Genomic DNA, 19299 nt, shown 5'->3' with positions numbered 1-19299 from the left:
TCACCAGATCTATATAATTGCTTATAAAATTACTAATTTTTCCAATCAGGATATAAGGCATGTTCACAAATCTCCTCTCAGAGGCACCTGCCTGTTGCGTTACCCAGGTTTTATACTGAATTGGGGGGTCATCATAACACCCCTGTCTCACCAAAGGAAACAAATACAACAGTACCTTTACTTCATTTTACACTCAAGCTAAAACTAAAGAGGACAGTAGGAATAGTCAAGCAAATTGAAATACAAATCTAACAACACTTACACATATAGATTAGATCTACTGCTTGAATGCAATTACCCTTCTTGGCAAGGGTTTACAAATTGGACTTCTATTTTATGAATTAATGATATGTTTATTTTCAAAAGATATATGCCTCCAAGACACAGTGAAACCTTCAGAGGATTGTGGAAAGTTTGTTCTTAGTATTTTTACTGTGAATCGCACGTAGAACATCCACTGAGACTGGAATCTGGCTGCGCTGGGCATGGCAGAATTTGAGACTCAGTCTAAACAGAAAAGGGGGACAAAGAGAAAAGTGACAGAAAGCAGTAAGAGGGCAAAGGGATTTGCCTGGGGACGATGCCCCTTCAGAATAAAATTATCTGCTGCCGGGGAGCACCTCACCACCCAGCATCCTCCTGGCCAACTGCAGCAGCAGAAGGGGCAGGTTAAGCAGGCAAACGTTGGTCCTGCTCATCCTGGTACTCCAGGGAGGAGCTGTCAGAAGATGGTTTTCTTTGTATGTAGCTCAGCCCAGCCACTACCACTGGGCTCTAATTTTGGCTTGCAAGTCGGGTTTTATCATAATAAAATTAAGGACAACCACTACTAGCTACAAGTAATCCCCTTCCCTCCGCTGTTCTCCAAAAATATTATACTCACTTTTCAGTCTGGATGAATTATTTACATCCCATCACTGCTGTTGCCATTTTCCTTGCCTTTTTGCCCTGTGTCACCATCCCTTTCATCCACACGCAGGCTTTGGAGACCTGCTGGCTGCTGCACAGCGTCAGTAATAACCATCAGTGCGAAACCCCTGCTGTTGACACTTTGAAATCAGACCATTAGCGGCAGCCGGAGAAGTGCTGCCTGCAGCCCAGGGATCTGCCGTGGGAGCAGCCTCCCGGGAGCCTGATTTCATCACAACCTGTCTGAATGCAACCGCGAGCGTCTGCCAAATTTCACATCTAAATAGATCAGAAGGAGAGAAGGAAAGAGGCGGGCAGGGAGGGGGAGAAAGCAACCAAACCAGCATTAAACCTCATGTTATTTCCAGGGAGAGGACGACAAATAAGCGGTGCATTGCTTCAGCAACTGTTGCTAGAGTTCCCGCGAATGCTTTTCGTCCAGGCTCACCTCTGAAGGGGATGCGCTGATCTCCCTCGCTGGTGAGCCTGTTAAAACGCTCACCACCGCAACGCAGCAGCAAGGGCAGGAGATCTGAGGATTGCTCTGGCTCCAAAACACTTGGGAGAGCTATTGCCACCTCAGAAGCTGTTTCATATGTACCTTCGCTGCTCTGATGTGGGGAAAGGCGGAGGGGAGGGAAGGGAGAGGGGAGTTTCCCTCAGCACCTTCATTTACAGGGCTGAAGTACTACGAAGGGGTGGGAAGGACCCCAATAGCTGGTCTCCCTGCAATGGATTCAGGTTTGATTTTTCCCTCTGCAGCAGCACTGTGCTGCAAACCCCGCAGCCCTGCAATACTTCACCTGCTGCCAGGGCTGTACTGCCTCAGACAAGCCAATACTTTCTGGTGTGGCCATGTTACATCAGGCAAGCCCCAGTATCTACCCATGCAGAAGGGCACAGGGGGGGAAACCTGTGCTGGACGGGGTTGTTTGCCCAGAGCAATGGCGCTGGGCTCCTGGCCAAGCAGGCAAGCCCAGGCTTGCTGCTGCGCCATGGCTGCCCTGGAGACTTGCTGAAGGGCAGGCGCTGAGGGGAGTGGAGGGGAAAGGGAAGGGGGAAGGCAGCGGTGAGATGGAGGGGAAGGTGCTGAGGGGAAGAGAGGTGAAGGGGGAAGGTGAGGTGGAAGGGAAGGCGCTGAGGGGAGATGGAGAGGGAAAGCACTGAGGGGAGGAGAGATGGAGGGCAAAACCTGAGGGGAAATGGAGGAGGAAGGCACTGAGGGGAAGAGCTGAGGGGAGATGGAGGCGGAAGGCACTGAGGGGAGGGAAGATGGATGGGGGGGTCACAGACAAGGAGGGAGGCTGGGCCAGGGCTGCTGACCTTCCTTCCTTTGCTCCCTGCAAGGCTCGAGGGCGGCCGTGGGGAGCCATGCCAGGCCTGCTGCAGAGCCCCGCAGGCAGGAAAGCGGCGCGGGCAGGCAGCGGGGGGCGAGGGGCTGCCCGTGCCCCCCTCCACCGCAGGCCCCTGGCACGAAGCCACCACGGAGGAAGAAGCAGCAGCAGCTGCCACGCAGGAGTGCCACCGCTGCCACCACCACCACCGTGCGGGCAGGTGAGCTGGGCTGGCCGCGGGCAAAGGCCACCGTCCCCCACAAAGCCGCCACGCTCCCCGCGGCTGCCCCCAAACTGCCCCACGCAGGGTCCAGGCAGGCCTGGGGAGGGATGGGGTCGTCAGGCGAAGCCGTGTGTGCACCAGCCTGGTACGTGACCGCTGCTCGGCATCGCACGTTTGTGCGATTGACACCGCACAGACATGAAGGGACGCGCAGCCGGAGCGTGCGTACCGGGCAGGAGGGCTGCTCGGATTCATCTGTCTGTGTTGGCCAGCGGATACGGTGCTTGGCTCTCCCTCCATCCTGCATCCTCCACAACCACCGTGGAGAGAAAAAAACACCTTCCCTAGGAAATCACCGATGGCACTTCAAAACCTTTCACTGAACCTGTAGCCTGTTTACACATATAGTTCCATATATAGCTACAAATCTATCCAAAAAAAGATTGAGTACATGTAACTACACAGCATAAGCAGTAGGAGGCATAAGACATCTGTCAAGAAGTAGGAAATTTCACAAACTGCCCAAGATTTGGGATGCTGTAAATATTTAGTGGTTTTCTTTTGGTGAGCTACAGTATAGTTGTTTTAAATATTCGCCATTCCACAGGCATGAGTCACGGCACTGATCTAACTTCCCATCAGTGGGGCTGAGTTGCTGTTATAGCTACAGAAAGGGGAGGTTAATTTCAAATCTTCCATGTAAAGGAATAACCGTTCACTTCCAGTATCTTAGTACAAAAGGTGCCTGAAAGTTTCCAGAAAAAAAATATAAATCACATTGCTTGCTGTATTAATGGATAACAGCTTAAAAAAAAAATCCCCAACAACTAAAAATCAATTTCCTGCCTAAATTGAGTTAGGCAAGCACAGTGAACTTGATGCCAGTGTAGAAGTGCTATTAATGCATTAACAGCCTCAATAAATACATTTTACAAGTGTGAGAATCGTTATGTCAGCCAATCAGATAAATATGTATTTCCCACTTAAAAATAAGATTTTTAGGCCATTAATATTTTCTTAAAGATTTGGTTTCTTATTAATGGGCACATAAAGGCACAGCAAGCACTTGTCTCATCATCCTCTTTATGAAATAAGCAGGAAAGCCTCAGAGGCAATGCATACATTTTTGCTAACAGCATTTATTGTTTTAACAGATAAACACCACCACAAAACCAGAAAGCAGCAGGCCCGCTCCCCTCCATTGCTTGAAATCGCAAGTCCTGGGAGGAACCCTGACTCAGCCCAAAATAATGCAGAAGAGATTCAGATGGATGCAGAAATAAACAAGGTTTTAGCATCAACTTCCACCATTTTGGACTCCAGTCAAACAGATCAAGGTCTTTCTGCTCAGCTTAATGAAAGCCTTCGATGGGACGGGATTCTTGAAGATCCTGTAGCAGAGGAAGAAAGGCTGCGTATCTATAAGATGAACAGAAGAAAACGGTACGAATGGTATATCCAGCAACATTTGCCCGCTGAGCCATGCCCGACTGTCAGGCATTCCCCATTACTTCATGGCAGGGCATCATGCACAAGCAGCGATCACACAGTATGTAAAGAAGATTGCTGCAGTTGTTTTCCGGAGGACCAAGCATGAACTGGTCCTGAATGCTGAATGAGCTAGCACAGTCTCCGAGCTGCAACCAGTGGTGTCACCCAAAATCTCTCAACAAGTTCTGTAGCTTAGTACCGATTACTCACTGTCTTACATCTGTGTGGAGAACAGGGCATTTATATTTTAAAAACAAACCCGCCTGTTAGTTAAAATACGGATGCAACTCAGACTACTTCAACAAGTGCTCCTTTCCGTACTGCCTATTTGTCCTGGAGTATCCCTAGTTACTGCTATTAGTTTATTTCAAAGTGATACTCGCTGCATTACACCTGAGCTTTTCAGGTACTCGCGTTGTGAATTGCTGGTCCTGAAACCAGCAAGTGCAGCCCTCCTGGCAGATGGGGGAACAGAGCGTGGGCAGCTGAATGACTGGACACCTTGTTTGGAGGCTAAAACGATTTGCAGGCACACAAACTTACCTAGTACTTGAAACTGAGCCAAGCTGCAACACCGGGATTGGAATCCAGCCCTCATCTCCTGGCTTGTGATCTAATTGTTAGGTACAGTATTTTATTTTGTTACAAAAACTCATTGTATCAGACCCTCAGATTTGACATTCTGGAGAAGCACAGCCTATATACAAGGAAAATGGAGCACATCTGTAACAATGGGGTTATCCTTGTCATGGTATGTACTAACTAGAAGCCCATTTGGCCAATATGAATTAAAATCACGTCAAGCAGTAGGCTGCCTTGTACTCCCCTACTTCAGCTTCTCATAGTAAAGGAACAGCTTTCATACACGATGTTACTACAATATTAAAGGAAAACAGCCCAGGCCACACTAAAGGAAGTATTTGGAAGTTAGATGGCACATCTGAAAGGAGAGAAAGTTTTTCCTGAAGCCCTCCTGAAAGATACTGTTTTGATTTTTAAAGTTGTTTTTTCTTAATGGCTCTTCAAATGGACTGTCTTTTACACAGCAACTGATGTTTATATATGGGTTTTCTCCTGTTTAATACTTTAAACGCTGCATGATACTCGAATGCTTGCACAGACTTTCGCAGGAGCAGCGGCATGCTTTAGAATAGCTTCAAAGCTCCCTAGATTCCAGTAATGTCATTACATGCAAATCTAGAGCTTTTGCAAGCAGATAACCAGATGAACGATAAAAACTAAGCAAAAAAATCCCATTATGAATTAATTAACTGATGTTCAGTTGCATCCATTTCTACTCTGCTAGAGATACTAACAAAATCAGCATGCCTGCAAATTCAGAAGGGTTTAAAGAACAGATTAAGCATCCAGAAAAACACTACAGCATTTCTCTCAAAACAATAGTTTGTAACCATCTGTTTTGTTTTTATACAGTTTAGTGCATAACACATTCTAGTCTTATTTTATGCTGTATTTACTAATGTAGCATTTAGGCATCTACATTTTTAACCAAAATTAAAAAGAAATTCCTGTCTGGTTAAATACGTATTATATTTGAAAAGGTTAAGTGCTTCACTTGTACGATATGCTGAAATCCATACCAGAAACTCTCTTTAAAAATAAGACTATACCAGATGAACGACTCAAACACATACTGGAGAGGATTTTCAGCTGTCTTCAAGGCACTTCTTCAAAGTCTTACTAAACTGATAAGACCACAACATTTGGTGGTGTTTCTGGTTTGTTTTTTTTTAAATACAGACAGTTTTATATAGGAAACGCCTTCCTAGAATATGTAAACACCACCACCACATTATATAAGAGAAACAAGAGGGGAGCTGGGATTTGCAGGATATATTATATATTTATTTCTAGGTAAATACCATAATAAAAACTGGAAAGCTCTGAATGAAAAATAAAGAGACTTCCCTATATGATGGTTTTCAGATCATTTATTATCAATAAAGTAAAAGACAAACTGAAAATTAGAAGGCAGGGGGTAGGAAACGTCACAGATATCAGAACACTTGCACAGAGCTAATCAGAGCTTTGCAAATGTCGGAACATAAATAATTTAAAAGGTATCTCTACCAATTAAAATATTTTTAAGAGGTACATAATTAAGTTTGCTTGCTTTATAAAAATCAGGTGCTTTATCCTAAAACCATAGTGTAAGGGTCATTTCATTTCTAACTAGGGACAATTCATGATTACAACTTAAAATAATCTTCTCTTAGATCTCCTGCAAATGAATTCATTGAAAGAGCGTTGTTGGAGCAATCCAGGGTCCGTGTTCTTCCAGCGTCCTGTGTCCAACAGTGGCCAGCACCAGATGTTTCAGGAGCAAGGTACACGAAACTGCGAAGCGAGCAATGATGCAATAGCTTTCCCAAAGAAGAGTTCTGTCCATCTGAAACCCCACACACTTAGGGGCTGAGTTGTGCCTTCTGTTACACAACAAGTATATCTGGGGCAACGTTTAGGGGAGAATTGCAACATGTATTTAAGACACATCTCCTAAATACTGTAGTCTGAAACCAACATGTTCAATGAGACGACTGCGCTGCTCTTAACAACTCTGGAGCAATGCCTACCTGACTTTGGCATCCTCTGTCACCCTGGGATTGTTTTAGGATCCGGTTTTCTGAGGCAAGTACCAAAGATTAAGGACGTTCTGTTCTGAGCTAATAAATAAGTAAAAAACCAAACCAAAACAACAAAAAACCCAAACCACACAAACTCAAGCCTGCCTTCCTGCTGCATTTTTCGTCTCCCAAATCATTTCAGTTCACACTAGAGTACACTTCCACACCATTCACCACACTTGCACAAACACGCGTTAAGTACAGCTCAAGAACAGGCCCCCGAGTTTCTAACTCGCCACTGACAAAATTCACCCTTGGGGCTATGCACTAGCCAAGTCCTCTTTAAAAGCAGGTCCAGGGCTGATGTTGCACCAGAAGGTGACCCACACCTCAGAGGAGTTCTGGAACACATGGAAAAGCCGTGTCCAGCTAAGTCAAGTCTACCAAGTGTTTCTGAGCTGCTCTACCACACTAGCCACCAACGTAAGCCACGCTCCCAAAAGCGGATGCTCTCCGCACTAACACTGCTCTCTGTCAATACAGAAAAAAAACCATCTGGGTAAAGTAAGAAACCTCTCCGTCTTATTTTCATCAAAGCACATGATAAACTAATGCACGTAACATCCAGACGGCCTTTCATTCTATCTGAAGTTATTCCCTTTGGTCCCTAAACTCATCACGTGCTTGGGACTGGAGGGGTTATTCAGCAGCCTACAGACAGGCAAATGCTACCCCAGCCCAGTGACATCCTGAATACCAAAGTCCAGAGAGGACACGGACCTTTGCAATGAGAAGCTCAGCGGGAAAGCAGAGCTGCAGCTGTGGATTTTGCTATGCGATACAAATTTGCCTGTCCTTTGCTACCATCTACCTCTTCACAACGCCCACCACGACAGCGTCTCACGCCCGATCCCAGCATCTCCTTCTCCATTCTAGGTCCCTGTATATACGGCGCATTTTCTGACGCTTTCCTAGTTACAACTCCCTTAGTGCAGACAGTACAACGTCGGTAAAAACTAGGCACTGGTGTTTTTCTACCACCACATTGTCAAGACCTCACTTTCCAGCAATACAGGGATGATTTTTGGCCTGATATTCTTCACTAGAAGTCTGACTACAGGCACACAATTGCTAGCATGTTACACAGACTACAGCGCTGTAGAAGTCATTATAAGTACAGAAGATATATCGTGCCATTCATCTAAAGAACTTGAATTACCTGATCCTTTCTCTGCTGCCTGGAGCTGCAAAAGCAGTTTATCTCCTGCTCTACTCAGAATTCCTCTTCCTTCCAACTCACACCTTCAAACCGGACATGAATGCCATAGGATAACATTTTTGTATCTGTTAAATGCAGAATTCCAGATTTTTCTCTGTTAGCTTTTTCCAGCAATTTCCAGGAGATGGTTCTTCTAGAGAAAATAGTCTCGCGATCTAAACTGAAACAAATGACAGCTCCGGCTACCTGTAACCAAATGACCTGGTAGATTCTCTGCAAGAGAGCGAACCGCCCTTTTTTTTTGCACATCACCACAAAGCATCAAATGGATTTCCACCTGCCAGGCACTATTCCACATTCTTTCTTACCCGTCAATTTTTCCTCTGGGAAAATACTTCCCGTTCTTTTCATCTGATTACTGTACTGCGGGGAAGGGGAGGGAACTCATGACTTTAAAGGCAAAGAAACAAGTTCCTTACTAAGTTATGTTCCCACAGAAAACTGCGTTCAGGCCATTCTGATGCTTAAAGCAGGAATTAAGAGCTGAGAAAGAGGTGGCGACAGGTAAGGTTCCCTTAGCCTGACCGGAAAGTTAGGGTCTGTACCCGCTTTAGCTAGTGGAGAGTTAGCACAGTGCGTTAGACGGGACTGGGATGGATCAGAGCGAGAGAGACGGCTGTCAGTCAGCAACCATCCAGGATGCAGTCGTTCCCAAGGTACTCCGACGTTTCCAGCTCTATGCTGGAGAGGAACCGCCGCATGGTCTTACGACAGTTGTAATCCAGCGTGGTGGTGTACACAGTCTTGGCGTGCTTCGGGTAGACGATGGTGGTGCTGGTGAAACGCTGGGGCTTGTTGCGGGGCTCGAAGTGGACCTCCGCTTTGTAATTGCGCCACGTGCAGTTTGGGACACAGATGACCGTCTGACTGCAAGAGGAAATGCTTAAGCCCACTGGCATATAGATGTCGTCGATGAAGTGCTTCTCCGAGTCGTATTTAACCGAGGATGTGTACCTGAAATACAAGAGAGAGACCGGCGTGAGCTCTGCTCTGGAATAGCAGGCTGCCTTTTCTGGAAAGCAGAGCCGTCGGGTACCGGGGTGGCTCCTCAGCCCTGCCACCTCAACACAGGAACAGCCACGTCACACAAAAACTCTCTGCTGGTGTCTCACCCGTTTATGGGAAGGGGAAAAAGCCTTACGTTAGCAGCACGCCCGGCACTGTCACTGTTTTGTCAGCTGCCAGCACTACCAAAACATCTTCTCAATCCTCGTGTCCATCGTTTTCAGCCTGAGCTCTATGAACCTAAGAACCTCCTTCAAATTCCAGTGCCTAAACCCAGAGGCCTAGATCCACATTTAGGCTTTGCACATAAGCATCTTAATTCCTCAGAGTGCCAAGTCCATGGAAGCACACATTATTTTCTCAGTTCTCCTCTGCCAAGAGTCACACGGGAGTTCTCTCCTATCGCTCCTGGCATGGGGCACTCTCTGAAGGCAAACTTCTGACGATTCAACTGGCAGGAAAATACTATAATTTGCACATCAAACTCTGCTGGCAAGAAAATCCTCTGTGCCTGGATTGCAAAAGCAAGTTTTCATCTCCTTCACACTGCGACAACTCTGTGTTAGCTTTTCCACAGTGCTAACTGCCTTCAATTCCAGGCATGGTGCAGGCTCCTTCCCCACACCAGGGCATCAACTCTTTCCACCCTCCCCTGCATTCGGCTTCTGTTTGATTGGATCAGTCTACCTCTGCTTGCACAGTAATCAACTGGGAGCCTTGATTCTCATTACTGCAAATCATGATGTTCAAAGGAATAATTCACAGGCTGTGAAGTGATGCAGCGCATTAAAAAAAATAATTATGCACTCTCTGAATACTAACTTTCCTTTTAGCTCACACAACCAGCCACAGCTGATAAGACAGAAAGTGCTTATTATAAAACCATGAGGTTACGAGAGCAAAATTCCTTTCCCCTAATAAAACAGTCCTAGAAAGACGGCCGCTTTGAACATCTTCCCTCACGATTACCTTCTGGTTAATCAGTTGAAAGGCAACATTTTGGAGCAGTGCAATGAAGTAAAAGCAGGAGAGTAAAATACAGGAAAGTCTTCCTGGAAAAAAAACCATATGGAGATTAAAAGAGGCTGAACACTCCTTCAGCCTGTACAAACGTCCAGGTCCAGGAATGTACAGCTGTGTGGAACAATAGCTCTGCAAATAAATTAACTTGACTCACAGGCACTGATAAGGCCTAACTAATCCTTTACGTGCTAACTCCTTCAAAACTAGATGACAATATTTACCTTATTTCCTTTGGTGGTAAAGGGTCAAACTCAACTCCTTCGCCAAACGATAAAGGACACAATCTTGGAGTGCAGCTGGAGAGAACAGGGCTGGGGGAGAAGACGGAATTCTGCAAAAAATGCAAAAATAATGCCTTTTACGTTACCGTTGGGTATATTCTCAAGAACATGCATTTATTTAGCCCTTGGTACAGAGCTGTCAAGGTTCACATTTACGTGCAAGAGGATCTGCTAGTCCAAGACATGGCCTACAGGTCCTACCCACGGGTCTGACCTGACACTGGTCTACACCATCAAAGATGCGGCAAGGTGTATTTTTTGAAGACAAAGTCCTAACTCCGGGAGCTTACTTCAGAGGAGCCACTCTGGGAAATGAGAGAGAAATACAGCCCCTCGGTGCAGCGTAGCTTTCCGCAGCACGAACTATAGTCCATCCGCTGTATGAGCTCACGTTCAATTTATAGCTAATGTTATATGAGTGCATGAGAGCTTTCCTTGCTGGATTCATCAGATATACCCACGGGCAGATCACAGCAGGAAATTATTGCAGGGCATCTCGCCGTGAGCAACCTCCTCGTTTCACAGCTACGCCATGGCTACTATTTGAAGGCATTAAATCCAACCTGTCTAATTCACACACGACCCGTTGGGAAGGATCAACTCATTCCCACCAAGCGGCGATTCACGGAGCGTCCCCGTGCTCCTCTCCTGGACAGGCAGCACCGCGAGCCGACACCGGCCCAGCAACGTCCCACAGCCAGAAGGAAACCAAAGTGGCCCCAAAGGGAAGCAACCCGCTTGTGTTTTTGAAGCCACCTCTGCACGTGTGCTTTACTATCCAGGGGCGAGGGGGCTGCGAGCCTCTCTCCTGTTCAACACACGGTTCTCCTACGGCCTTTTCCAATTTCACGGCAGCACCCCTGTAGAAAAGGGATCTTTCCTGTAGAACTGCGATTCCCAAAGTATTTGTACCAACAGCTCAGCGTCAACATTCAAAAATCATTCTGCAAAAAACTAGCGCATCTCTATGATACTATTAGCTGAAGCCATAGTTTAACATACCAACTTCCTACTCTGGGTCACCCTCTGGAATAACAAGAGTTCATTCTCCACAGGGATTTTCAAAGACGTGCTGTGATGCTGTCCCAACCCCTACCTGGGGCAGGAGAGACAGGGGCTTCCCTTGCATCAGCAAGAACTGACCCCAACGCTGGAGGCTTTTTAAAAGCACCACCGGCTCCCCTGACCCAAGAGGGCCACGACTGCGGACGCCCCGGTTCCCCGGCGGGCTCCCTCCCGGTGTGGGTGCGTTAAGGGATACGACAGCAGCAGGAGAGGTCGGTGGAAGGGAGGGGAACGGGGGACAGTTGTTTCCAACCTGTCCCCACGCCAGCCGCCCCAGTGCCAGCCCCCCAGTAACCCCAGCGCCGCCGGGCTGGTTTTCCACCTTCCCTTCCTCAAAGGATGCTGCGGGGCCTGGAGGAGAAGCCGAAGAAGCAGCCGCCCGCCGCCAGCCCGGCCGTCCCCGGCTCATGCATCACGGCAGGGTCCAAAGGGCAGCGGCTTCTCCACTCCACCGGCCGCGCCGGGGCAGGCAGCCCCCGGGCCGCGGGGCCCAGCACCTGCCGCAGCGGGACCCAGCCCCGCACCAGCGGCAGCGCGGCGGCGGGAGCCCGGGGCTGCAGCCCGGGCCGGAGGGTCCCGCCGGCCCCGCCGCGCTCCCGGGGGCAGCAGCGCTGCACAGAGGCGGGCGCCCGGCGCTGCGGGAGGCTTGACGGGGACGCCCGGCGCGGACCGGTGCCGGTACTCACCGCAGCGGCAGGCACGGGCGGGTCGGGCTCCGGCAGCCCGTTAGTCGCGGCGCGGTCGGGGCTACCCGAGGAGAGGAGCCAGGGCGGCGGGGCGGGCCCGGGGCTGGGGGGCAGCCCGGAGTCGGGGCTGTCGAGCCCCGCATCGCCCCGCTTCCTCATGTCCGGGAGGTCGGGCACCTCCCGCAGGCTGAGCCGCCCCACCATGGCGGAGCCGCCCGAGCCGCCCTGCCCCGCGCCCCAGCCCCGCCGCTCCGCTCCCTGCGCCGGCTGCGCCCGGGCGGCGGCGGGAGGGGCGGGGCCGCCAACTGAGGGGCGGGGCCAAGGCAGGGGGCGGGGCCCGCTCCCTTCGTCTCCCCACTGCCCCGTTCCCGTATCCCACCAGTGACCCCATCGTCCCGCTGCCCCCGTCCCTGTATCCCCGGACTGCGTCCCTGCCCGGGCACTGCGCCTTTACTCCCGTCCCCAGCCACATGGCAGCAGCCAAACCAGCTGCCCTAAACGCGGTCCCAGTCCAATCTATGGACCGTGCACCATCCCAATGTGCTGCCCGTTCCCACGCCAGCACGGATTTTGGGGAGCACTGAAGGAGCGAGCCCCGCCTGCCAGATCTAGCTGGGCCCCACTTCCAACACGCTGATTTCCCCAATAGCGAGGGTCCGCTGGGTGTTTTGGCAGCCAGGTTAAGCCCCCCCCAGATCCCCCTGCACTGAGCGTCACAGCTGCCTGGGATGGAGGGTACAGAAAAGCAACCGGGAATTATTAATAGTGTCCATGCACCACAACCAGATTTATTAAGTAAAGTGTTTTTGCGGAGACCAGGCCTGATGCCGCTGTCTGCCTGGGTGCTCCCGGCGGGCGAGGGGCAGTTTGGGCCTGGGACAGGTTAATGCCGGCACCGGCAGCGCGGTGCTCGCTCAGCCACCGGCGCAGGACTGGGATGAGAGCGGGGACTGGGGAGGAAACGGGGGGACACCGGTCCCTTTGCGGTTCAGCCACCCTCTCCCATTACTCAACCTCAGCAGCAGCTGCCCCCGCTTTCTCGGAGGGCAGGTCGCAGCGGAAGCAGGGGCCTTGGTTAGGCTGCAAAGCAGCAGCTCTTGCACACAGGCTTCACTCACCCCTGGGAGTTTAACGACACCGTTCAAAACTCACAGTTTTCCCCCCACGATGCTCTTTCTCAACCCCCACCCCGAGGATTCGGACTCAGGCAGCAGCGCTGCCACCCTTAATTGCATTTTTCAGGCAAAGCTGCCGCAGCCGAAACAAGAAAACAGAGGCAAAAGGTCTTTCTAGCACTGGAGGAGACTGAGGGAACGTTTTTTGGAAAATCCTAATGAAATAATTGCGCCGTGTCATCAGATTCGGTGGGGGAATACTCTTGTGGAGGGAAAGCAACTGTCTGCAGCCGGCCAAAGTCAACACTCCCCTGTGCAGTAACAAGCAGTCTGGCCTGACGGGCCCAGCACAAGTGAACCCAAACCCCTGAAAAGAATTCCTTCCCTGCCCCAAAATTAAAAGCAGAGCAGAGCTTTCAGCCGTAGGCGTCTGTGGTTTGCAGCTATGCGGTGCTGGGAACTCCGGAGACTTCCTCAAGGAATTTACATTCCTTTGAAGAAATACTATGAGGCTGTTTGTCTTTGCTGAAAAATGCAGATGGAAAGAAAAAGAACATTAAAAATTTTGATTTAAATCTTTGGGGTCTGAGCAAATGTGCTGGACAGGTGTTTTCTTCCTTTTGATTTAAACGCATCCCAAAAAAAGAGAGATTCTGGCCTCCGCGAGCTATGGGAAAGCTGATCGCTCCTCGCTCCAAAATCTCCCATAAAAGCCCTTTATGAAATTAGACGCCTCAGAAGGCGCTGGAGCAGTTTCCAGATGAACGCGATCATTATTTCAGAGCTGCCGTGCAGCTCCTGGGCTAAAAACCACGCTGCCAATAACCGAGTTAGTGCAATTTGGGAGGGGGGGGAACCTGTGGCACCTCCCAGCAGCCGCCTCTGAGGGCTCCCGGTGTCCCCACGGCCGCTCCCGTGGGGATCGGGGTCCGGGTGCAAGGGATCTCGGTGCCTGGGGAGCTGCGTGAGGCTGCAGCCGGCCGTGCCTGGGATGAGCAGAGCCGCACGGGCTTCTGGAAATCTTGCTGCTCTTTACTTCCTAGCAAAAAGCCTCCCACCCTGGCCTGGCTTGACACAAATGACAATTTTTTTGTGCCCTTCCAGGCTCTCGTTTCTGGGCTTGGCAGGTGAAATGGAGGTGTTTGAGCAGCCGAGGGGGCTACACAGCCCGCCCTGCCTCGCACCGGGCTCAGATCTCCCGCAGTGCCAGCATCCAGAGCTGCAAATTCGACTGCTAGGATGAAAAGGAAGTGTTTAACCAGGATTTTAACTACTCTATAACTAAAATACTATTGATAGCCTCTGTATACAGGGGCCCTGCTTTTAAGGCACACGTACACTGCCCTCTTGGAAAGCCCATCTCTTTTTAAGCCTCTCAAACTGTACCGATCCATGCAATCCCTGATGGCATTGGAAATCTTTTCCCCTGCCTGTACATCACAGCCTGTTTGTCCATGTTATTTACTTTTTAACTGCCCACACATGGCCAGGACAGAGCAGATATGAGTATCTTATCAAGATCCTCCTTCCATAAAGGACTTTCCACTGGGCTGGGCGTGCTTGCCTTAATCAGCAACCGAACAATGGGCACATTGATGCAGTGCAGGGGGCCGTCACTGCGGGCAGGGAGAAACAAATCAGAAGGATCCTGTGTTATTTGATAACGATGGAAAATTATTTCCAAACGATGGGAAATACCAGGCTGCTCCCCACGGAGCAGACCGCGAACCCGCCGGGCATGGGAGTTGCGCTCACAGTGATGCTTCCAAGCAGTGGGATTGATGGGAGCCCTGGGAGCGGTTTGAGCGGTTCGGCTGCAGGGACGAACGCTGACAGCACATCGCTGAAGTTGCTCAGTTTTGATCGGCTTTTACAGCCCTGCCGCTGCCGCCCTCGTGAACCGCCGAGCCACAAGCCGAGGTTTTCCCAGGGCTTCGGGAAGCTCCATGTGCTGCAAGTGTCAAAGGCTGATTTTCCCCTCCCCGTGGGATCCAGACCCCGATGGCAGCCCCGTGGGCTCCCTGTGTCCTGACGGGAAAGGGAGAGCACCACCACTTCCCAGTGGCCTGAGCGCAGGGAAACCGCAGTACTTTGGTCCTGGTCACCCTGTACCCCAGGCAAAGCAAGGGCCCAGGGAGCACCCCCCTGCCCCGCTCCCAGCAGGGACCCCCCCGGCACCCCGAGCAGCGCTGGCCCCAGGCCCCCGCCACCCCAGACGTCCCTGCGCTCTCAAAGGCAAGGCTGGCAAAGTACTCGAGCCCATGTGCTCCCACCTCAACTCCGGCTCAGGACCGGTGGAGCTGCTCTGGCTGAGAGAAAGGAATGAGCACAGGTTTTAACCCAGAAATTTTGGGTGACGGCAGCACTAGCTGGTGTAACCGGCCCCAGCAGAGCAGGCGCGCAGAGGAACGCCTTCTGCCAAAGCCTTTTCTGACACAGCCCAAAACCAAATGCTTCAGCTCATTTTCCTAAGCACAGCAGAGCCGTGGCCTGATGGTGCCGAACAGCATCCGCGTCTGCCGCCCGCCCAGCTGCGGCCAAGAAAAGGCTTGTGGAGACTTGGACATCGTCACTCAGATGCTCGAAGTCACAGCTGTAAATCTGGTGAAAGAAATAAACACCCGCGTCGCCTGGCGCAGGCTGCTCCTGCCCAAGGGCGGAGGGGGCAGGACCGGCAGAGCGGTAGGAGAAAAGCAAATGAGTCATTAATTCTCCAAGCGAAAGAAACTCCTCCAACGTCATGCATCGTGTGGAAAAAAGGCGCCACCTCTTAATTAATTTCAAAGGAAAATTTAGGATCTCTCGGAAATCTCTCCAGCAGTTAAAGTCACCAGAAATGATCCAATTAATTAGGGGCACAAGGTCAGCTCTGCTGAACCACCAGCGTGGCGCGGGGAGCTGCTGCAAATGCTGATGCTGCCGGCGGAGAGTTGCTTGCTGGAGCGGCAGAAGGTGGAAAAGCCAGAACAGAGAGAAGCCGCCGGAGAGAGCAATGGAGACGGACAGCACGGAGCCCTGGGTCCGGCACATTTTGGGTGAGGTCCCTCCCGGCCCTGGGGGTTTGCTGCTGTACAGAAAACACCCAGCAGATGAACATCAGTAATCATTTAATTCATTTTAGTGTCACACTCCGACATACAGCCAGAATTACACCTCAGCCAAAAAACGTAAAAAGTGGCATTTTATACAGAAAAAAAAATCATCCTTTATTCCCCGGAGATGTAAACCCCAAACAGCTAACATATGCATACGGACATGCCAAATCTGATAAATACCCAAGAGCCAGGGGGACAAAACCCTTATACCGAAAGTAGAAAAATGTGGACGTGCTCTCTAAAAGTGGAACTCCAAACACCCAGACCTGTAGCATTCTTCGAAGGCTGAAACTAAAAATTCATTTTTCCTTTTATTTCCTCTTATCTCCAGAATGAAATGTGGAGAATGAATCGGGGGAAGTCTTCGGGGAAAGACAGGCGACAATAACTTGAACATCGTCTTCAGCTATTCATAATTTAGAGTGTCATCCATAGACAGAGCAGAGAAAAATTAATCTAAAATAAATTATTCATCCCTCCATGGGAATAACGAATCTCTACAAACCTGTGTTCCCTCCTCCCCACCTACTGCATTTGGTAATGTGTGAACCATCCTGTACATGCACCTTGAGATAATCTGTCTTTGGGGAATGGCTGTTCATAACCCCAACGAGCTTTCAACCACTGTTCCTTCTTTTGTCACCCGACGTGAAATCAGGAGAGGAAATAAATGAAGCAACAGCGGACTCGGGAAGATTTGTACAACTGGAGTGATGACAAACTGCCGTCCCTCCCCACAAGCGCTGTTACTGCTGCTCTGCGACGGACATCGCCACTACGGCTCTCTGCAGCTGAGCACCCACACGCCGCAGCCAGGGCCCAAGCCTGGGGACCCCTAAAAATACATCCTAAAGAGTTGGTGTTAGCGTACCTGTTAGTGCACACCTTGCTGCAGCGGCAGCTCCGTCTGAGCAGCGTTAGAAACCTGGCCTGTGAGGATTTCATCTCTGCGGATTTATTCTTTCTGCTCAAATCCTGTGATCAACTCCTGCCTGTTCAAGCACAGGCTCTCCTGCCGGCTGCGCAAAGGGAGGAGAGGATTTTACCAACCAGGCACCAAATTTGCCCTCCCACAGCCATGGGGCTGAGGAGAGGGAAGGGGAGCAGCCTGCGCCCAAGAGGGGATGGTGCTGAAGCATGAACTGGCAGACGCAGCGTGAGCCCAGGTTCTGCCTCACTCGGGGATTTCTCATTTCACCTCCTCCCTCCCGGGTCCCAGTGAAGCTCTGGGTTTGGGCGGATGGAGCTCATTTTCCTCGAGCGTGTCTGATCCCCACCTCCCAGATGGGCAGCAGCGAGTACTACAATCCCTAGCGAGCACAGCCCCTAATAAATGTAGTCCTAAGGCCCAAACTTGACCTGGTGGGAAGCGTGACCCTCCCAAGAAGGCATCTGACAGCATGATTGCTCCTCACCTGCCAAACTGGTACAAGACTTCTTTTTCCTGCACATGCAAGTGAAGCTTGAGTTAAAATGAAGCAGGCACGACTGGTCGATCTGCCCCTAAACCCATATGGGATTCAATCATTCACGGCTGGGCATATGCCTTCAAAGTCCTCCAAAAAGGGTACAGAGGAGTTTGCGAAGAAATCCAGAGTTGCTAACGACAAGGCGATGCCTCCCTGCACTGAGACTCCTCGGGGAAGCTCAGACAACAGGCAGGGCGCAGATGTCCACCGACCCCAACCCAGCTCCACGCTGGCTTTGCGGCTGGGTGCCAGCAGGAGCTGGCCCCCCGGGAAGCGGGGGGCCTGGGTTATCCGAAATATTTCACCTCTGGTTCTCCTCCTCTCTGCACTGGTGCAAGCTGAAGCTCAGAGGAGGAGAAGGAAAGGAAGGCCCTCAAAGTCTGAGGCTGGTGTAAGCGTCCCATCCCAGGGAGAGGCCCAGGCTCCCCGTTAAAGCCAACATTTCCAGCATCTCTCCTCGCAGGGCAGCGAAGATGCCAAAGGGGCACACCCTTGCTCGGGACGCGCCGGCTGGCGTGAGAACGAGGGCCTGGTGCTGTTTGACACTTGCTCCATGAATGGCCCTTTGTGGAGAGAGGGCGAGATGCAGTACGGGAACTCCCGTCGGGAACAGCGGGCGAGTCCAGCACACGCGAGAGAAATAACAAGCCGCTGGAGATGGGCTCCGCAGACGTCTAGGGTTTGGCCTTTAAGCTGTAACAGCGACAGAGGCTGCCAGCTTGTTGGCAGGAGGTTTGCCAAGGTGCAGAAGGCATTAATTCAGCCCTTTCCTCCTGTTCTGAAAAGGAGTTGCCTTGCTGTTTTACTGGTGGTTTATGCACGCCTGTCCTGGGAGCAGGGGAGAAATCTGCTTTGGGGTTCTCTCCTGGGTGTCTCATTAATTCAGTGGAGCTGCAGATGCCTGGATCCCAGCTGTTAAAGGGCTGGGGTTTTTTTGGTGGTGATGGTTTGGGGTTGGTTCCCCCCTTCCCCAATAAATAATGAAACAGAGCAACAGCTCTGCAACAGGGAGTGAGCAGTAACACCGAACTCTCGGGGAAAATCCTCAGTGCTGCAGCAGGAGCTCAGCCAGGCTGAAGGCTGGGACACCAAGTGTATCACAGCCAGATATTCTCTGAATCCACCTAAACCGTTTTTGTAGCTGCTGACTTCCAGGTACCTCTATTTTCTCCACCACGTGGACCCAGCAATGTCCTGGGTTTCGCTCCTGCTAAGCTGTCTAAGGGCAAACACCTTGGTCAGATTCTCCCTTGGTCTGAATGGAGATGCAGCACCACGGTATACGATGGTTAAGAGATCACAGGGCATGGGAGTGATGGGACACGGATTTTTCAGCAGCATACTGTAAATCGTAAGTCTGACGAGCTTTGCTCTCAGTCACTGCAGCTCATCCTGAGCAACAGAGTTTCCTTCTGCTCACTTAGAGTCTTTTTTTTATGAGTTTCTCCAGTTTCCGTATCCGAGAGGACTCCTGCTCAGGCGTAGGAGCGCTCAGCGAGAGGGAGCCGGTGTTCTCCGCTCCGGAGGGGGGAGCCGGGAGGCGCTGGCGGAAGAGGTCCAGCATGCTGCTTTGCTCGCTCCTCTTCAGGCCCTGTGGGAGCAAAGAACAGCGAAGCAAGACGGTTAGACTTCATTGAACCGGGAGCGGGTGCGCACGAGAATAGCTGCAGGAGAGCCCATTTCAAACCTCAACCTTTTGTTCACCCGCCAAGAGCTGTATGTAGACCTCTGGATGATCC

At 50.8% G+C, this 19299-nt stretch overlaps 2 protein-coding genes across 3 annotated transcripts in view; both read right to left on the bottom strand.

Annotated features, from left to right (window-relative positions):
* Positions 1–5889: 5889 nt before the first annotated feature.
* On the bottom strand, positions 5890–12085 carry RFLNB (refilin B). 2 transcript variants are annotated; one of them, XM_050908876.1, is made up of 3 exons: positions 11847–12085; positions 10071–10160; positions 5890–8775 (listed from the first exon to the last, which is right to left on the bottom strand). In XM_050908876.1, exons 1-3 carry the CDS (start codon positions 12083–12085, stop codon positions 8445–8447), a joined length of 660 nt encoding a protein of 219 aa, XP_050764833.1. In that variant the 3' UTR covers positions 5890–8444. The 2 variants fall into 2 exon arrangements, with proteins under 2 accessions (XP_050764833.1, XP_050764832.1); XM_050908875.1 differs by having other exon boundaries at positions 10071–10180; positions 11882–12085.
* A 4013-nt stretch (positions 12086–16098) lies between these two features.
* The window catches only part of VPS53 (VPS53 subunit of GARP complex), a 69030-nt gene continuing 65829 nt past the window's right edge, over positions 16099–19299 (bottom strand). The window contains exon 22 of the mRNA XM_050908833.1: positions 16099–19151. Within this exon, the coding sequence (XP_050764790.1) occupies positions 18981–19151 (171 nt within the window). The 3' untranslated portion in view covers positions 16099–18980. The remainder of the gene's footprint in view (positions 19152–19299) is intronic.

Source organism: Gymnogyps californianus, chromosome 20, assembly GCF_018139145.2.
Source record: "Gymnogyps californianus isolate 813 chromosome 20, ASM1813914v2, whole genome shotgun sequence".
NCBI classification, from domain to species: domain Eukaryota; kingdom Metazoa; phylum Chordata; class Aves; order Accipitriformes; family Cathartidae; genus Gymnogyps; species Gymnogyps californianus.
Note: the sequence above shows the minus strand (reverse complement) of the source record. Positions and strands in the feature narration are given on the sequence as shown.